Source organism: Grammomys surdaster, unplaced genomic scaffold, assembly GCF_004785775.1.
Source record: "Grammomys surdaster isolate TR1022 unplaced genomic scaffold, NIH_TR_1.0 131, whole genome shotgun sequence".
Lineage (NCBI taxonomy): Eukaryota > Metazoa > Chordata > Mammalia > Rodentia > Muridae > Grammomys > Grammomys surdaster.
In genome coordinates, this window is record NW_021604589.1 from 1,559,167 (window position 1) to 1,579,249 (window position 20,083).

A 20,083-nucleotide genomic window follows, 5' to 3' on the forward strand; every position below is an offset into this window, starting at 1 on the left:
ATATATACACACACATATATATCTCCCATCATGATAGAGAAGACGTGGTGGGTAGGACTGGTTCTTCTCCATGTTGGTGGGAGCATAAGGTACTTTGTCTTATGCTGTAGGCAGATAATAAGTGCCAAGCAGAGCTTGCATATTAACCCTCATTCCATCTTAAACAGTCCAACATCCATCTGCCACCTACACCCCTTGTCCAAAAGGCTCCCTGGCTTTCTTAAAAAGCACTATAGCTGGGGAACAAGTGTTCAAACACACAAACAATAGGAACCTGTGGTGTGCTTTTCATACTTGAACCGTAACACCCCTGCTTTATAGCAACAATTTGTTCCTTTTTTCCTTTGTTCATTCCATTAAAAATGACATTTTATTTGAGTGGATGTGCATGTGTGTATATGTGTCCTATAGTTCATGTGCCTGCTGTAGTAGAGACAACTTTTGTGGGATTTGGTTCTCTCCTTCCACCATACAAGTCTTGGGGGTAGAATTCTGATCATTAGCTTGGTGGAAAGCATCCTTATCTACTAGGCTATCTTGTTAGCCCCATCTTTCTATTTTAAAAACTATAAATCGGGTCTGGAGAGATGATTCAGCAGTTAAGAGCATCTGTTCTTGCAGAGGACCTGGATTCAGTTCCCAGCATTTACATAGCAGCTCACAACCACCTATAACTCCAGTTCCAGGGGATCTGACTTCTCCTCTGGCCTTTGTAAGCACTGCATAGACATGGTACAGTTATATACATGCAGGCAAAAGACTCGTACACATAGATAAAAATAAATCTTAAAATTAATTAAAATATAAACAAATGCATTTGTCCATTTGTAACTTTTCCCCTTTTAAGATATACCACAGTACATTTTTCTCATTTTTTCCTGATTTGTTTTTTTTTTCTTAACTTGGCATTATATGCTGGAGATCACCTCATGGAAGGATATAGAATATTCATGCCGTTTTATAGCTTGCAGTTCAAACCATAATGAACCGTCACTTCCCAGCCAGATGGTACTTTTAAGCCTCATGCTCAGAAGGCCTCATATCATCAAAAAATTCCTTAGGAGGCTTTAATAGAAATGTATTTTCTGAGTAATAGCTGCAGTGGCTCTGCCAGGAAAATGATGGCTTTTCTTTCTCAGGTGCTACTTTGGGATAAGAAAGAATTTTACCAGTAGGTGCCGCTATTAGACAGCTTTGTCGAGGTTAAGTCTTGGATGACAGCTTTTAACTCTGTATGTGTGTTTATACATTAAAGAATAATTGACACTCAGGATAAAAAAGCCTATAGAAAAGGTATAAAGGGATTTCATTTGTCTCATTTTGCTTTACTTCTCTTCCACAGAGGCAACTACCTTTATTTTGTGCTGTTGTTATTAGTTCAGGGACACATGCATGGATGGATATACACTCTTTTGGGGTTCAGTCAATGCAGTGAATGGGAACTCAAGACACCATGTGTACTAACCACTGGGCAACACCCACAGCCACTTTAGCTAGCATCCTTGAGACACTGTTCCTATCTTGTACTGATCACCTGTCATTGTGTAAGGACCTTTTATGGCTTGTCTAGCTGTGTGCACCATGGGCATGAGAGTATTTATTGCATTTATTGTATTGTGTTTATAGTCTTGTATTTGGGTTGTGCGCTTTCTTTTTGTAATCTGAAGTCACTCTATATTTTGACCTCCATGTACAAGTATGTTCTGTATCCATACATAAGCACATCTGTGGGATGAATCCATAGAAGGGAAATTGCTAAGTCAGAGGATGTGTGCATTTTACATTTCAATGGCTCCTACACACATAAGTGAGATGAGAACAATAAAACCTAATTGCTATTGAATGTCTTTATGTGCCGAGATCACTTTGCCAGAGAAAAATAGCCTTAAGAACCAGCAGTTGTGCTGATGGCTGAAAGTCTTATTAAAGGGGGATGGAATCATAATGCAACCAAGAGCACAATGCCTGAGGAGTGACTTCACTTGGGTAGATAGCAATTACTTAGTGGGCGTGGTCATTCTTGCTCTTCCAGCTAAAGAAAGTAAACATGTTGGAAACCAGGAGACTCTCTTACAATATGTCTGCTGCCACAATCTGTTTCATTTCATTGGTTGTCATGACCTCCCTACCTTTTTGGAATGCATGAAAGTGTTATGGTTGCTTACAAAATCGTCAGAGATACTATTATTCAGAATATGCTCTTAACAGGCACACGTAAAAGGAAAAATAGATTTTTCTGTAAGGGCTACAGTATATGCTGAGTCCAAGGGTACCTAGGAAAGAGAGCAAAAATTTGTTATAAGCTGATTTATCCACAAGACCTAGTAGAATACTTTGTAGTGTTGCAGAATACTTCTGGATCTGTAGCAATTCTGGTCTCTTTTCTGCTTTAAAATTGTCTCAGCTGCATTTAGAGGAAGCTTCTCAGGAATGTAGCTGACTTTCATTCTAACTATCATCTGTCTGAAGAACCAGGTATCAGAGAGCTCCCTGGTAAGCAGACAGGAAAGGAGCTTTAGGTAAATTAATGTACTTTTCACTTAAACATTTAAGATGGCTGACTTCTTGATTCTTTTTCCTCTACAAGACAAAGACTTAGCAGCCTTTTTGGTGGGACTCCCATATCTCCTGGGAGAGGTTGGGGCATATGTAGTCCCAACTTTTCTCTTCTTTGTCTGGATTATCCAATCTTCCACAATAGCCCAAACCAGCCAATTCTGAGAAAGAAAGGGAACCCCCAACATAAAAGTTTCAGCTCTCCATACAAATTCAGATTCTGTATTTCAGATCCCTTCTCCCACTGGAGGCTCTGCTTTTCCTGCTTTTTAGTTTTTAAGTCAGTGGAGAAAAAGAATCTGTTTTTCCAAACTAGCCATGATGCCATCATTGGAATCAGGCCTGTAATCCCAGCAGTAAGAAGGCAGAGGCAAGAGGATAGTGAGTTGGAGTCCTGTAGCGTATATTCTAGGCTATCCTCCATCACATAGTGAGACCCTGCCTCAAAGCAAAACAAGACAAAAAACAAAACAAAAAAACCAAACAAAACCAGAATAGTGAGGGAGATGCTACAGCAGGTAAAAGCACTTGCCACCAAGCATGAAGATCTGCTTGATTCCTAGAAGCCACATAGTGGAAGGAGAGAGCAGACTCTTAGAGGATGCTCTTTGATGTCCATAGCACATGAATCCTCACACAAAAATAAATACAACGTAATAAAACATTATTAAAAACCAAATGTGAATTCATGTAAAATAGAACATCATGAAAGCAGAATGCATGTGCTGCCTTCGAAACATATGTGGACTCTCAGATGATGGTATTGGTAAAAGAGTGGGGAAGGGGTGGGAGACTTTGCTCAGCAGTGCTTCCTGCTCTTCCAGAGGACCCACATTGTGTTTCTAGTACCCATATTAGGCATCTCACAGCTGCCTGTCAACGCTAGCTCCAGGAGAGCTATCTCTTCTGTCCTCTGTGGCCACGCACATGCCATAGATACAGATGTACAGAAATACACACATTTTCAAAATTTAAACAAAAGTGGGAGATTAAAAGTATTTTTCCCATAAATGATTTTATTTTTTGTGTATGAGTGTCTTGACTACATGTGTAGTTGTGCACAGCGGGCATGCCTGGTGCCCTGGGAGACGAGAAGAGGGTATTAGAGTCCCTGAAACTGGAGTTACAGATAATAGTGAGCAGTCATGTGGGTGTTGGGAAGTGAACCGGGATCCACTGTAAGAACAGCCACTTAACTGCTGAACGGCCTGGCCAGCTCCAGGTTAGAATACTGCTACTACTAGAATCCCACTACTGAACCACTCATGCTATGGCTAGAACATATGGCTATGTTTTAGCAAGATGCAAGTGGGCATTTGAGATTGTAGTATTGGATACTATTCTGATTAGAGTTCTTTATCATAGTTATGTCTTCATTTATCTCTTTCTAAACTAGGAAGCTTCAGAGTTAAAAATAATTTGACATCTGATTCATGAAAAAGTTACAGTTAAAAGCTGATTTCTGTGAAGGGTAATTTATGTTATGCATTAAACATAATGAATGCATTACATTTTTTTTCTACCTTCAGTTGAAGCCCTGTTTGAGGTATTTCTTTTGACTCATTTGATGCTATGCAAATTAAGGTTTTTTTTTTTTTTAATAAAATAAAAGAACAAGACTCCAATGAGCCAAACAATAACAGATCTCCCAAAAGACCACAACTCCATAATCCTGGCACCTGGGAAGTGGAGACAAGGAGGATCAGGAGTTTGATGCTGGCTTGGGTTTTATGAGACTCTGTTTCAAACAAACAAGTAAACAAACACCCAGGTAATTTAATCCAAAGGAACCTTTTAGGCATTTGATTGGCTTTTAGAACATGTACCTCACACTGGCACCACAGTGTCATCCTCCTCCTCATCTTCTTCATGATAGACTGTGGTCTCAAACTGTGAGCCAACCCCTCCACCCCCTTCTTCCTTAAGTTGCTTTTGTCAGGCATGTTGTCACAATAAGAAAAGTAACTAATGCACCGAATTTCTCAAATCCCCAGGTCTCCTGCAAATGGAATTGTGTTGGTAGTTCATTTGCAATGCTGCACTTAGGCCTCTAAAGTGGACAGCCCCAAACAGTGCCCTTCCCAAAGTATCTCCTCCCACCACCATTCAGTCATTTCTATTAAAAAAAAATCAAGTGGTTGAAATACTTATTTCTAAGGCATTTCCCACTGAGCTCAAGGTACAAAAGCCTGACGAATACATTAGCTTTAAAGCATTCATGGAGTCAGTCATTTATTGTTAACATTATGGATTACTCTTAAAACTCACTAATGGGCGCTCACTTCAAATTGCATTGGCCCCTTTCAGACCGCAGACTCTGTAAAGGGGTCGGGGGTAGGACACAGGAAAAGATGCCTTAGGCAGGGGCCATCATAACTGGAAGAAAAATGATATTTAACATGTACAAAGTGAGTTTTGGTGTATATATATACATTATGAAATGATTACTAAAGTCATGCTAACATCCACTAGCCATGTAGTTCAGTGAGTTTGGTAAAAACATTTGAGACCTACTGTCTTTAACAAGTTTCAATTATTCTATAGTTGTTTGTTTTTTGAGATAGGGGTATCTCATGTATCTTTGGCTGGCCTTGAATTCAGTATTCTGCCAAGGATGACCCTGAATTCCTGGTCCTCCTGCCTCCATCTCTCAAGTGCTGAGACTGTAGTTGAGTGTGGCTGTGTGTGTGTGTGTGTGTGTGTGTCAGAGACATGAGCTTCTTTAATTGGGCTTGCTAGCTGCCAGCCTAGCTACAAGTTCAATGAGAGAACCTGTCTCAAAGGAATCAAGAGAATGACAGAGCAGGATGTCCTCTTCTGGTATCTGCATACACATGAATGGATGTATGCATACATACACATTCACTTACACCATATATACATATGCTTCACACTTAAATACATATACATAAAAGTAAATTTAAAACAAGGTAGATGGTTCCTGAAGAAGCAACCCAAGGTTGGCCTCTGGCCTTCACACACAGACTCATACATGTGCACAGGAACACATGTGGACATATATATCCATATGAGCAAGCATACACACACAGCAGGAGGAGGAGTAAGAGGAGGTGAAGGAGAGACAGAGACAGAGACAGACAGAGAGAGGGAGAGGGAGAGAATGAGAGAGAGAGAGGGAGAGGGAGAGGGAGAGGGAGAGGGAGAGGGAGAGGGAGAGGGAGAGAGAGAGAGAGAGAGAATGAGAGAGAATGAGAATATGAGCGAGCGAGTGAGCAAGCGAGCATGTTTCTTGCCTTGCCTTGGTGGAGCCAGCCTACAACTAGTGAGCAACTGAATTTCATGGCTCAAAAGGTCCTGGCAGTGTTCATTAGAGGGGGAATGTAGATGAACTTTGGTGATGTGAGGATCAGGTCAGTCTAGGAAGAGAGGTCAAGAAGATCTTTCAAGTAAACTCACCCCACCCCCCCATTTTTTGAGATAAGGTCACTATGCTGGCTCTGAATCTGCAACAATCATTTTGCCTTGCCTCTTGAGTGCTGGGATTACAGGTATGAGTCACCGTACCCTACTTCATTTGTATCCTTTTTGAAGGTTAAACTTGAAACAATTTTCCCATGCTAGTATATCTAGCAATCATAGAAAATATTTGTTTCATCAAAGTCCTGTGTAAGTCTTTATGTCTGCTATACCCTTGTGGGTGTGCCTACCTCATCTTAAAAGCATGCCTATGTTACTTTGTGATTCTTTCCTTCCTTCCTCTTTCCTTTGTTTGGCAGTACTTGGAAAGGAACCTAGACCATCATGTTTGTGAGGCAAGTGCTCTGCCACTGAGTCACAACCCTAGTTAGTCTGTGACTCTTGGCATCGTTTTTTCTTCTTTCTGACCTGAGTTTGGCTACTTAGCATGGTACTCAAGAATTTTCAAGATCTAGAACCATGGCAGAGGCAAAGCATGTGTAATCCTGGAACAGTCTTATAAGTTGGTCATGAACTGTTTGCCTGGGGTTTGTTCTTTTCTTTCTCTGTCCCCTTTTATTTTTTGTGCATGTGCCACTGTTTGCATATAGAACCCAGAAGACAATTTTGTAGAGTTGATTTTCATTCCATTTTTACATAGGTTTTAGGAATTGAACTCAGGTTGTTAGGCTTGTGTGGTAGGTGCCTTTGTCCACTGAAGCATCCCACTGGTTTTCTCTGTTTTAAATGTTCTCTGCCATCCCTTCCATGTATACCCCTCTCAAGGCATCAGGGCACTAGGTGTAAGGTCCAGTGGAAATACTGCTTTCCCTATCCACCATTTCCTTGTTCATGATAGACTTATTTAGAACCTCAGTCTGGAAGTTACTATCTTTCACAATTCTTTGACTGTAGTAGATGTTTGGTATATTTAGATTAACACATTCTCATTTTATTTTTGATGATGCTGGGGATTGAGCCCATAGTTTTGGTCATGACAGGCAAATACTTTATGATGAACCATCTTTCCATCCTCCTCTCCCCTTCTTTGAAACAGGGTCTCATGTGTACTACCAGACTGGCTCAAACTTGCTACATATTCGAGAATGATAAATTCCAGGTCCTCCTTTCTCTACTTCCCAAGTGCTCAGATCACAGGCATGAGACACCATGGTCATCTTTTGCTGTAGATATTTGGAGCTGAAATAACATGTTTCCTTTGTGAGGAGCTAATTGACATCTAGGATATAGGCTAAAGTGGGAGCTAGCCTGGTCTAGGTAAGTTTATTAAAAGGCACATAAATAATGAACTTGGAACTGTAGGCTACTGTTGCCTGGGAATTGTGATAATTCCTATTGTCAACTTTGTAGGATCTGAAATCAGGTAGAAGACAATTACCCAGGCACACCTGTGAGGGATTATTTAGCTGTTGGTAGTGTCTGTGAAGGATTGATTATCTAGATTAGGTTAATTACAGATGGAAGAACCGCCCCGTGGATGGCACCATTCCACAGGCTGTGGTTTCAGACTGAATAAAACAGAGAAAGCAAGGTGAACAATGACTTGCATAGCTCTCTGCTTCCTGATTGTGGATGAAATGTGAACTACTGCCTTAAGCTCTAGCTTCTAGGATTTCCTTTCAATGATGGGCCATACTCTTGAAATGTGAACCAGAGTAAACCCTTCAGTTGAGTTGTTGAGGTATTTTGTCACAGCATGAGGAAAAGTAAGCAAGAACAAAGCTGTGAAAATCTTAAACAAATACTAGAACTTTTCTTTTTTTTGAGACAGGGTTTCTCTGTGTGGCCCTGGCTTTCCTGGAACTTGCTTTGTAGATCAGGCTAGCCTTGAACTCAGCAATCCAAATACCTCTGCCTCTGGAGTACTCAACAGCATTGGAGTACAATCTGGCTCACCTGGCACATGATTTACGCAAAGATTGAGAGTAGCCCAATCTACAGAATGTGTTACAGGACAGTCAAGGCTACTGAATTAGACTGTGTCAGGATCATGACTGATATTGCTTATCCCAGGAACGAAATCTATTAGCACAGCATATGATTTGAACAAAAGAGAGAAACCTTATCTCACAGTATACAGCTTAGTGGACTGTCTACAGTGTCCATACCTGGTGCTCACAGTCTCAGAAACAAATCATGGAGAACCTGTACTTGCGAAGCAAAGAAAAAAATGTTTTTTTACAAACTAGAGCCAGTAATAAGCTTGATGGTGAGATGAGATTCCCATTAAAAGCAGCATCAGGGCTGTGGGTGTGGCTCAGTAGTACAAGTGTGCTTTCCTACCACTCGAAGTGCTCAGTGTTCTATCCCCCAGCTACATAACTACCATTGCTGTGACAAAACAATGGAGGTGGGAGTGGTTGGGTTGAAGGGGTTATTACAACTAGTCTATCATCCAGGGAAGTTAGGGCAGGAACTCAAGGTAGGAATCTGGAGGCAGGAACAGAAGCAGAGGCTGCAGAAGTGAATTGGTGCTTACTGGCTTGCTCCCCATGGCTCGAACCCGTTTTCTTATACAACTCAGGACCATCTGCCTAGGCACATCACCACTCACAATGGTCTGGGCCCTCCAACATCAACAACTACATAAGAAAATGTTCCATAGGGGTGGGGTGCAGACATTTTCTCAATTGGGTTTTCTTTTCCCAAATTATTCTAGCTTGTGTCGAGTTGACATAAACTAGCCAGCACAGCTACATACCTAGACATGCTGCTCTATTTCTTGGTGGAAAGATTAGAAGTCACCTTTCTTTGTGGTTAATTTTTTATGCTTAAATTTTTTTTTGTTACAGTTAGCTTTATTCAGACTGTTTTATGCTTGAATCTTAAGCTTTTATGCTTGCACTTTGTTTGCTTATTGGCTTTTCAAGACAGGGTTTCTCTGTGTAGTCCTTGCTGTCTTGGAACTTGGTCTGTAAACCAGGGTGCCTCTGCCTAGGCATACACCACCTGTACTCTGCACTAAAGGATGTGTGCTCTCTGTCTCTCTCTGTTTCTCTTTCTATCTCTATCTCTGTCTGTCTGGTTTTTTTTTTTTTTTTGAAACAGGGTTTCTTTGTTTAGTCCTGGCTGTTCTGGAACTTGTTCTGTAGACCAGCTTGGCCTCAGACTTAGAGATTCTTCTTGCCTCTGCTTCTCAAGTACTGGGATTAAAGATATGTGCCACCCCTGCCTGGCTTTTGGGGACAGAGTATCATATACCCAGGCTGACCTCCAACTTGCTATGTAGCCAAGGATGACCTTGGACTCCTGATGCTCCAGCTCCCACTTTTCAAATCCTGAGATGATAGGTGCCTGGCTCCTTTTTTTTTTTGACTGTTGTTTGTTCTTTTTTTGTTTTTTTCTCTTCTTCTTCTGCTTCATTTTCTGTCAAGTCAATCTACCCACAACCCATCAATGTACCTACCCACCTACTTCCTTGTCTATCTTCTTACTGCATTTATATGTGTGGGAGGCAGGAGTCAATTTCCTCCCTCTACCACACAGATCCTGAGGATTGAAGCCATCTTATCAGGCATGGAAGCAAGTGTCTCCTTGCTGCTTAATTTCTTGAATACACAACATAGATTGCAATGATGTCTGATTACTGGGGAAACTTCCGTAACCGCATTCTTTCCTCCGAAATCACGAGTATACTCTCAAAGTTAAGATAGTTTGTTTTCCGACTGTCAGAAGGAAAGGAGGCAGAGGGGCTTGTTATGAAGGTTAGTGACTCAGCAATTAAAAATCATTCTCTTGTATTTGGGAAGTAATAGTTTTTAAGCATTTATTTATTTTGTGTGTGCATCTGTGTGCATGCCCCCACAGCTCTCCCATGACACAGGTGAAGGTCATAGGCCATCTTGTGGAGGTTAGTTCTCTTATGTGGGTCCTGGGGTCAAACTTGCTGAGCTATCTCATCAGCCCCTCGTTATTCTTCTTGTACCAAGTGAGAAGTGGCGCTCTCATCCCCGCCCCCACCTTGCCCAGTCCCCTCCTAATGTGTAGTTGTCTTGGTTACCTTTTCTTTGTGTTGTGGCTAATACCTGACAAGAAGCTACATTACGTCTATATGTTGCTTTACAGTTTGAGGGGGTCCATTCCATCCTGTCAGGAAGGCATGAAAGTGAGCAGAAGGTATGGAAGTATGAGCAGGAGGCATCTAGTTGGATTGCTCTCTCAAGAAGCAGACAAATGTTAATTTTTAGTGTGCATGTCACATTGTTTTGTTCTGTTTTGTTTTGTTTGAGACAAGGTTTTGCTGTGTAGCTTCAGTGGACCTCTAGATCCTCTCACCTTAGCCTTCTAACTTGGGATTTAAAGTGTGCACCACCAGCTAAGATTGGATATTTTGGCACATATCCAAGCATATTTGAATATATTTCCCCCATCCCCTCCAAGTCATTAAGCCCGACTCATTTTGTGTCTGGTGCCTTGTGGCTACCCATGCTGTGTGCTGTGAACAGATCTTTATACAAATTTGGGATTCCAAGGTAAAGACACTTGCTACTAAACTCCCCAGAGATGAACTTGTCCCTGTCTAGCTTGTGTCCTATCCAGTCTGTGCACAAACTAGGTGTGGGCTTCACTGGTCACCTCAAGGTTACTAGGGATATGACTGCAGCTAACTCGATGCACAGACTCAGTTTACACTTGTGTGTGTGTGTGCATGCGTGTACATTCACAGGCATGCCTCTGGAGGCCAGAAGACAAGCATCACCAAGTACGATAGTCTGGCTGGCCAGTGAGTCCCAGAGATCTTCCTCCCCAGCATCCCTTCCAAGTCCTTGATAACATTTTTATATTCTTTGGCAACATTGTAGAAGTATCCTGGACTTTTCCCCCTAATTTTTGTTTTTATTTTGGTTTTATGTCTATGGATGTTTAGCCTGCATGTATACCTGTCTGTTCACCATTTGTGTGCCTGGTGCCCAAAGAATCCAGCAGATGGTGTCAGATCTCCTGGACTGGAGTTACAAGCTGTTAGGAGACTCCATGTGGGTGCTGGGAATCCAAACCCAGTTGTCTGGAAGAACAGCCAGGGCTCTTACCTGTTGAACAATCCCTCTAGCCTCTATTTTTCTTTTTAATTATATGTATGCGCGTATATGTGTGTGTGTGTGTGTGTGTGTGTGTGTGTGTGTGTGTTATGTATGGGGTATGTTCAAATGTGTGCAGGTGCCTGGGGATGCTCTAGGGAGTACATTGGATCCCCCAGAACTAGAGTTACAGGTAGTTGTGAGCCACCTGATGTGGATATTTGGAACTTGTGTCCTCTGCAGAAGCAATATGCACTCTTAACCACTGAGCCATCTCTCCAGCCTATCTGGGATTTTTTTTTTTTGAGATAGAGTGCTGCCTTAGATGTCCTGGAACTTGTTATGTAGACAGGACTGACTTTAAATTCACAGAGAGGTCCACCTACCTCTGCCTCCAGTACTGGGATTAAAGGCATGTGGTATCACATTTGGCATTTTTCTTTCTTTTTAATTTTGGTGGTACTAGAGATAACCCAGGGTCATATACATGCTAAGCTAACGATCTCTAATAAACTGTTATATTACTTCCCTAGCCCCACAGTTGTCCTTACACATATTTATGTACAGTGAAGTTTCATTTTTACCTATTTTTAATAGGTGTGAATGTTTTGCCTGCATGTATATATGTGTGCTACCATGTGTGCCTGGTACCCACAGACCTCAGAAGAGTGTTGTGTATCCCAAAACTGGAGTTACAGATGGTTGTGAGTCACCATATAGATTCTGGGAACCAAATCTGGGTCCTCTGCAAGAGCAGCCAGTTCTCTTAATTCCTGAGCTATCTTTAGTCCCATGTTTATTTTGTTAAAAAGAAAAAAAAGAAGAAGAAGAAGAAAAAAGAAAGAAAAAAGGGCTGGAGAGTTGGATCAGCGGCTAAGAGTACTGACTACTCTTCCAGAGGTCCTGAGTTTAATTCCCAGCAACCACATGGTGGCTCACAACCATCTGTAATGGGATCCGATGCTCTCTTCTGGTATGTCTGCAAACAGCTACAGTGTATTCATATACATAAAATAAATAAATAGATCTAAAAAAAGAGTAAAAAACCCTATTATTTGACAGCTCATACACATTTTGTGTATGTATATGGTATTGTGTCTTGATCATACCTGTGGGAACAGGGACCAGTAAGTGGGGGCAGGGGTAGTGGAGATGGAGCCCATGATGCCCGGGATTCAGACTCCAGAGACTAGCATCAGAGTACAGATCTAACTTTATTGTTTATCACATGAGCTTATATTATTGCTTTTTAGCCAATTATGTTATGTTTAAGTACTCAAGGCAAATCGGGGTGCAACGTATATTGTTTAGTAGAAACTGAGTCTGAAGAGGAGGGTTCAATCCCCCATGGAGATTTCTGTGAAGACAGGGGACAGAGCCACTGCCCTGGCCTTGGGTCCTTTGTGTTGTCTCACTGGTATGCCTGGAGCAATGTCAGATCATACACTGTGTACAGTAGATCAAGATTCTTCAAGGCATCGAAGAAGCCTGTGGCTCCTCACTCTTTGGCCCACTTCTTCCTCCACCAAGTTTATATCTTCACATCCCCCACACAAACCTACCCTCCATTTCTCCCCAGAACATCACCGACTCCTGACATGTTTCCTTTCTACCGTTATGTCCATATGTGTGTGTGTGTGTGTGTGTGTGTGTGTGTGTTTGCCTGACTGTGATATATGTGCACTTTTGTGCCATACCTGTGGAGGCCATAATAGGCATCAGATCCCCTGAAACTGGAATTACACACAGAAATAAACAGCTATGAGGGTGGGTGGAACTGAACCTGGGACCTCTGTAAAAGCAGTAAGTAGCTCTGAGTGATCTCTCCAGCCCCTTACAAAAGGACTTTTTAAAATGAGATATATGTGGGTGGCATGAGTTATAGTGTGTGTGTGTGTGTGTGTGTGTGTGTGTGTGTGTGTGTGTGTGTGTATGAGAGACAGTATTATGTAGCCCAGGGTAGCCTTAAACTCTATGGAACTGAGTCTGACCTTGAACTCAATCTTTCTGCCTCCACCTATCAAATGCTGAGAATACAAGCATGAGCCACCATACCTGGCAAAAAAATATTTTACTTTTAAAATAAAAAACATTCTTTGATGGCTTTATGCATGTATGTGATGATTCCCTTTTCCTTCTCCCAATGAGATTTATCCTCTTTCCAATAAGCCCCCTTCTAATCTCATGCCATATTTTGGTGTGTATGACCTACTGAGTTTAATTAGGGTCTGATGACTTGTCTTTTTAATCTTGAAAGTAGATGAATCAGCCAGAAAGATGGCTCAGGAAGGAAAAGGTAAGGTACTTTGCACCAAGGCTGACAACCAGAATTTGACCCCCACTCCCACATGGTAGGAGAGAGAGAGCCTTCTCTTCATGTTGTCTTCTGACCTCCACACATGTACTATGAGCTGCTGGTGCATGTGGTTGCTCATAGTACATGTGTGCAATAAACACACACCACATAAATAAATAAATGTAAAACAAAAAAAACTTAGAAAAATCAAGTTGGCGCATCAGGCTAAGGTTCCTCTGAAATCCAAGTAATCAAGAGTCAGTACTAGACAAGAGAGACATGTCTCAGAATTTGCTTTATTAACAGTATCTTGATCTCACAGCTAGACCTTCAGGATTGGATAGGGTTCAATCAGTAGGTGGTGTCAGAGCTCCTTCTTCCTGGCTCCTTCATTGTGATATCTTTTTGAAGAAAGCTTCAAATTCTTCGTAACTAACTTCTCCATCGCCGTTCTTATCCAGGTCTTTAAAGAGATTGTCTAGAGTACTTGAATCCTGCTTTTAGACAAAAAGAATGGGATAGGGGAAGGAAGAAAATTTAGATAGGATACTGCAGCACATCTCTGAAATTAGAGGCACTGAATTTTCCTTCCAAGAAAGCAGCCTCCTTTTCAGTCACGTGCCACTGACAATCTGATGATAGGTGTGGTGAAACCAGCTTCGGCTGGAACCGTGCTTTTGGGATTCTGTCTTTCTTTTTTATTTATCTTTGAGACGAGTCTCCTTATGTAGCCCTGGCTGGCCTGAAATTCTCTATGATCACTAGTCTTGAACAGAGATCCCCCTGCTACTGATTCCAGAGCTCCGAGATTAGATGTGTGTACCACAATACTTTACAAAGTATTTGTAAAAACTTTCTTATGTGTATATGTGTGTGCCTGTGTGTGGCATGTACATGTGAGTGCAGTTGTGCTCAGAGGCCATTAAATGGCATCACATCCTCTGGCGCTACAGGTGGTTGTGAGTTACCTGACGTGAGTGCTAGGATCTGAATCCAGATCTTTTGGAAAGCACATCTTGTACTCTTAACCACTGAGCCATCTCTCCATCCCCTGGTTCTTTATAAAGTTTGCACACTACATAGCACATTTATTATCATTTAATAGTTATAATCTATATTTTGATTTATTTTTATGAGATCTAAATTTCTTTATCTTTAAAAATGTTTTTCAAACTCTGAACCTGGTAGCTCAAACCTGTAATCCCGACTACTTAGAAGGCCTGAAGCAGAGGAATTGCCTTGAGTTTGAGGTTAGCTTGGACTGCACAGTGAGTTTTAGGCCAGACTGCACTACATAGACCCTGTTTCAAAAACAATAAAATTCTAACAGTTGATCATGTAACCAGTTTTTAAAAGATTTATTTATTTTTAAAAATTTAAAGAATAATGTATGAGTATGTGTGTTTTGTATGTATATATGAAGATGTGTCATGTGTGTCTGGGGCCATAGCAGCCAGAAGAGGGCATTGGATCTCCTGAAATTAGAGTTCCAGATAGTGTCAGCAACCATGTACCTGCTGGGAACCAAAATTTTCCAAACCTCATCTAACCATTTTTAGGCAGATACTTCAGTAGTGTTAAGTATATATACTTTACTATGCAGCAGATATCCACATATATATCTGAGGTCTTGGGTTTAAGTTCCAGTAACACACACATAATGTTATTTTGAATTGTAAGAAAATTAGGAAATGCTTTCCTGTACATATATAGCAGATATGCAGCTTGCTGAAGGAGGGGCTTTCCCAAAAGCTGTTACCTGTACATGGGCTATGTTCTTCTAGCTGGGCTGCCTTGTGTGACCTCAGTGAGAGAGGTTACACCTAGCCCTGGAGAGACTTGATGTGCCAGGGTGAGGGAATACCCAAAGGGCCCTCACCCACTCAGAGGAGAAGGGAAGGGGGGCTGTGGGAAGGATTGTGGGAGGGGGTGACTGGGAGGGGGGCAGTGATCAGGATGTAAAGTAAATAAGTAAAAATTAAATTAAATTAAAGAGAATTAGGAAGCACTAGACTATAATGTTATATTTTCACCTGTGTGTGTGTGTGTGCACAAACCACAAAAGTTCTGTGGATTGTGGCTGTAGCTCAGTGATAGAGTGCCTGTTTAGTCTTTGTTAGACCCTGGATTCTCTGTGGCCTTGTCCCCCCCGCAGGAGTTTCAGAGGCAGCCCTCAGCCCTCATCTAAGGCTTCTCTCCCACCACCAGAGAGGCTGTTGCCACTGGCTGCCCAGGTGTGCACTCACCTTCAGGAGATTGGGGAACTCTGCCTGAATCAGCAGCTTCAGCTCCTCCTTGGATAGCTGGTTCGGATCGCCTTCTTTGGTTGCATATTTTTGAAAAATGCTCTTCATTTCTTCAGGAGACTTCTTAGCGCTCATTTTGCCGTCCTGTAATTTGGGAAGAAAATAAGATTTACCAAAAAAGCTGAAGTGGAGCTTTTATACCAAGCTTTGCCAACAGGGTTTCTCTGCCCCCCCCTCCCCACTGCCCCCTTGGCAAAGACAAGGGGGAACATAAGGAAAGGGGAGAGGAGAAGAGACAGGTGGGAACAGCATTAGTGGCTTCTAGTATATTTTAAAAGCAGTCAGGTTAGGGGTTAGGGAACATAGCTGTTGGAAGCCCTAAGTTCCACCCCCAGTCCCGACAAGCTAGAGAGGCATGTTAGGATCACACTGACCTGCTTGCCAGTCAGTGCAACCGCTGGAAGTCAGACAGGAACAGGTGAGAGCGGATGAATAGCCGAGGAGGCGCTCTTTTATAGTCCTTTACAGACACACCACCCTGATTATGAAATTCCCCTTTGTTTACTATTTAAGGGTAATGATTAATGGTTTCTGAAACCAAGCTTAAGACTCGCAATTAAGGTCAAGCTTCAATAGAGAGCTACTTCAACAATTGCTTAATGGTTCAGAGTCCCAAGGGTAAAACCTGGATTTTCTTCTTCTTTAGAGTATTTTCCCTCCAGTATAGAATTTTGAACTTGCGCACAGCCCACATTCCTAAACGCAATGGAATAGTAGATTTAGGCTTGAAAAACATTTTTCTACTCAGGAAAAAAATCTGTCACAGAGGAACAGTACTATATGGCTTTTAATAAAACAAAATGGGGGGGGGTGCTGGAGATCTGGGTCAGCAGTTAAGAGGTACTCTCTTCCAGAGGACCCAGCACCCACATGCGGCTCACACCTGTCCATAACTCCAGTTCCAGGGCTTCTGACACCCTCACACAGACACACATGCAGGCAAAACACCAATGTACATAAAATAAAAATTATATATTAAAAAAATAGAGAATGGCTCTGGAAGTTATACTGACGTGTTGTGCATGCTAGGCTTTTTAGCATTTACTACATTGAGTGAATGAGGGGAATGGTTGCTTCAGAAGCAGGTTTAAGAAGTGGGAAGATAGAGAAAAATTTCTCATTTTGTAAAGTGATTTCTGAGTAACACACCATTTTTTCTCTTTTTTGATTATTGTTCTTTTTATTTCTCATTATACTTACATTCCTTCTTCCTTTTCTCTCTCTTCCCTCCCTCCTTCCCTCCCACTCTTCCTCCTTCCCTTCTTCTTACTCCTGTCTGGCCTGGGACTTGCTATATAGAACAAGGTAGCCTTGAAGTCATAGAGATCTGCTTCCTTCTGCCTCCCGTGTGTTGGAACGAACAGTTTGTGCCACCATGCCCAGCTGTATTTCTCCTGTTTATAACAAAATGTATTTTGTTAAATCATTCTAAAACTCGTGAAAACACTGGACTTGTACTTAAGCAATTAGAACTATTCCAGAACTTTTGGAATAGCCAGAATTTGAAATTAGAAATGGAATTGATTTTTTTTTCTGGAAAGACTTCTGTCTATGAAATAAGTAGGGCATTTCTAGGGGACATTACTCTAGTGCTGATTACAACTCACAGGTAGGGGTTTCAGATTGACTTTAGCTGTCCATCAATGGCTTTTAAACGCATGGACACTTAGAATTTTCTCTGACCTATAGTATATTACCTACAAATTCAGGGTTGGAATATTGGGATATATTTTGCCCAGATGTTTTTCATTTTTAAAATTTTAGGACCTTATTTACATTAGAGAACAAATATGAAATGCTGTGGTGTTGCATACACGATTCTGGTCAATCCTGAGCATTTATTTTTCCATAGATTTTGGCTGTTTTATTGTAATTTATCTGACTCTAGTACACATTTATGTATTAGGCTACTCCTTGGAGTTACTGGCACTGTAGGTCAGTCTGTCAGTAGGCAGGTAGGTCTGTCTGTTGTGTGTGTGTGTGCGTGAGTGTGTGTGTGTGTGGTATATACATGTGTATACATGTGTGTGCAAGTCTATAGGATGTCAGGTGTCCTGCACTATCAGTCTTCTACCTTATTCCCTTGAGATAGGGTCTCTCATGGAACCTGAGCTAGGTTGGTGGCCAGCAAGCCCAGTAAACCTCCTATCTGCTCCCTTCTCTCATGGTGCTGGCATTACAGGCACCCACACAGCCAGTCCTCACCTATTACATGAGTGTTGGTATCCAAACTCAGACCTTTGTGCATATATACAAGGAAGTGCTCTTACACACTGAATTTTATCTCTAAACTCTATATTTATTTGTTTATTTTTATAGACCGGGTCTCTCATATGGCCCACTCTGGCCAAGAATGACCTTGAATTTCTGATCCCCTTGCCTCTACCTCAGCAGTGCTGGGATTACAGGTGTGTGCTACCATGTCTAAGAGGCATTATTTTTAGTTGATGATTTTACACAATAGTACTCTGATTTGGGCAATGTTTTAAAAAGGGTTTTAGAAATTTTTCCAATGTTTTGGTTGGTTTTTTTTCTGCTTATTTTATATGTAAGTTCTAGTCTCCTGGGAGGAAGTGAGTTTTTGTGACTAATCATAGTTTTTCTTCCAACATCTTTTTTTCTTTTTGGTTGCTGTTGGTTTTTCAGACGAAATCTCTTTGTTTAGCCCAAGTCAGAATGTTCTTCAGGTTACCTTTGGACTCCTTCCTGATCCTCGAATCTTAGTCGTCCTGATGGGTGGCCTTACTGCAACATCTTTAAGGTTTTTTGTTTTGCTTTACATCTAAAGCGAAGTGGCAAGAATAATGCGGAAGGACACCTTTTGATTAGAGCTTTTACCTGGTAACATTTCCACATTGGCTTTCCCTTTATCTGGGCCAATACTTTTCCTCCTCATCAGTCATTTGAGAATAAGTTGTGGAATTTCACTGGTTTCATATTTCTTTGTGCCTATGCTGAAACATGATTTTAATCTCTGTATCTAATCCAAATATAAGTAGATTATATGATATATCTTATATAACATTCTTAAACCATATCGTGCCATATATGATGTGTAGAAGTATAAAAATGCGTAATATATCCATTCTATAAGGATCAGTGTTAAAACAGTACAGGCCAGCAGTCCTTTAGGCCCCACATCGCTCATTTCAAGAGAAGATCTCTGCTTAAAGTGGCCCAGTGCCACCATTCAGAACTCAGGCTTGTAGCAAGCACCAACGGAATTTGAAAAACACCCTGTGGTTCTCCTCATTCTCTTGCATGTTTGTCTTCTCTAGTGGTTATCTGCCACAGTTTATTGTTCTCTTTATCTTTGCACTCAAAGGCACGAGGGTAACCCGGCAGTTAGAACCACGAGATCCACTAATAGTCCCATGAAACATTAACTCACAGGGTATGGAAACATGCCATAAATGCAGGGTGTGTTCAAAAGAGTGTGTTTTGAAATGACAGAATGGGAAAGAATGACAGGTACAAGACTGGTAATGGAAAAACGGAGAGGCTTGATCTTTGGACAGACTTCATTTTTTTTTTTTTACTCCCTCAAGAAGACCAAGTGCTCTGGGCATCTATGGCTTCTGTGGCCATGTTTTCTGTTCAAAATCAATAGCATGGAATGCACGAAGGAAAAAGTTCCTTTTTGCTTGGTATGTAGTTCAGTTGGTAGAGTGCTTGCTTGACGTGCATGAAACCCTGGGTTCTATCCCCAGCACCCCATAAGCTAGACATGGTGGTGCACACCTGTAGTCCTAGCACTTGGGAGGTGGAGGAAGGTGAATTCAAAGTTTAAGGTCTTCCTCTGCTACATATAAGAAGTTTGAGGCTAACCTGGACTACATGAGACCTTGTCTTTAAAATGTTTTTTTTTTGTATTACTAATTGTGTTAGTATTACTGATGACCAAGTCCCCACAAAACAAAAGGGTGTGAAATGCTATATAGTATTGTTATCTTTGACTTTGAGATTTAAAAGACCCTGAACTCATCTTTTCTAAGGAAGTTATTTAAAAGGATAATTTTAGTTGTTCCTAAAATTGGCAGCATACTTGTCTCCCTTACTTGGCTTTTACCTGGTGCCAGCCCTCCCTGGCCTATCAGAGTTCCTTTTTTTTTTCTTTTTTTTCTTCCAGCTTTTATTTCTACTTCTATTTTCTTTTCCACGTTGCCTGGGGTGTGCATCTCTTGCCTGTGCTAGTCTTCCGGTTCTGAGTTCCCAGAGGCCTCCACATAAGAGCCAGTGCTTACTGAGGGCTTTTGTTTTGCTTTCTTTTTAAGCTATGGGCACTCAACTTCTACAGCCTCCTGAAATCATTGTAACAGCACTATGAAATAGATAGTGTTCCCTTTGGTCTATAGATGTACAAACAGGACAGTACTGGATTCCTGTTGCTCCTTTAATAAGTTCTTACGAAGTACCAGCGAACCTCACAAACTTACTCCCTTTTGGGCTTGTAGGTCAGAAGTTTAAAG

At 41.4% G+C, this 20,083-nt stretch overlaps 2 protein-coding genes across 6 annotated transcripts in view; one reads left to right on the plus strand and one right to left on the minus strand.

Annotated features, from left to right (window-relative positions):
- Ctps2 (CTP synthase 2) overlaps positions 1-20,083 on the plus strand; it is a 117,475-nt gene that overhangs the window by 43,622 nt on the left and 53,770 nt on the right. The gene's annotated exons all lie outside the window — the stretch shown is intronic.
- On the minus strand, positions 13,585-16,087 carry S100g (S100 calcium binding protein G). Of its 2 annotated transcripts, none has more exons than XM_028762002.1 (3): positions 15,989-16,087; positions 15,555-15,698; positions 13,585-13,802 (listed from the first exon to the last, which is right to left on the minus strand). In XM_028762002.1, exons 2-3 carry the CDS (start codon positions 15,687-15,689, stop codon positions 13,698-13,700), a joined length of 240 nt encoding a protein of 79 aa, XP_028617835.1. In that variant the 5' UTR covers positions 15,690-15,698; positions 15,989-16,087; the 3' UTR covers positions 13,585-13,697. The 2 variants fall into 2 exon arrangements, with proteins under 2 accessions (XP_028617835.1, XP_028617827.1); XM_028761994.1 differs by having other exon boundaries at positions 13,585-13,805.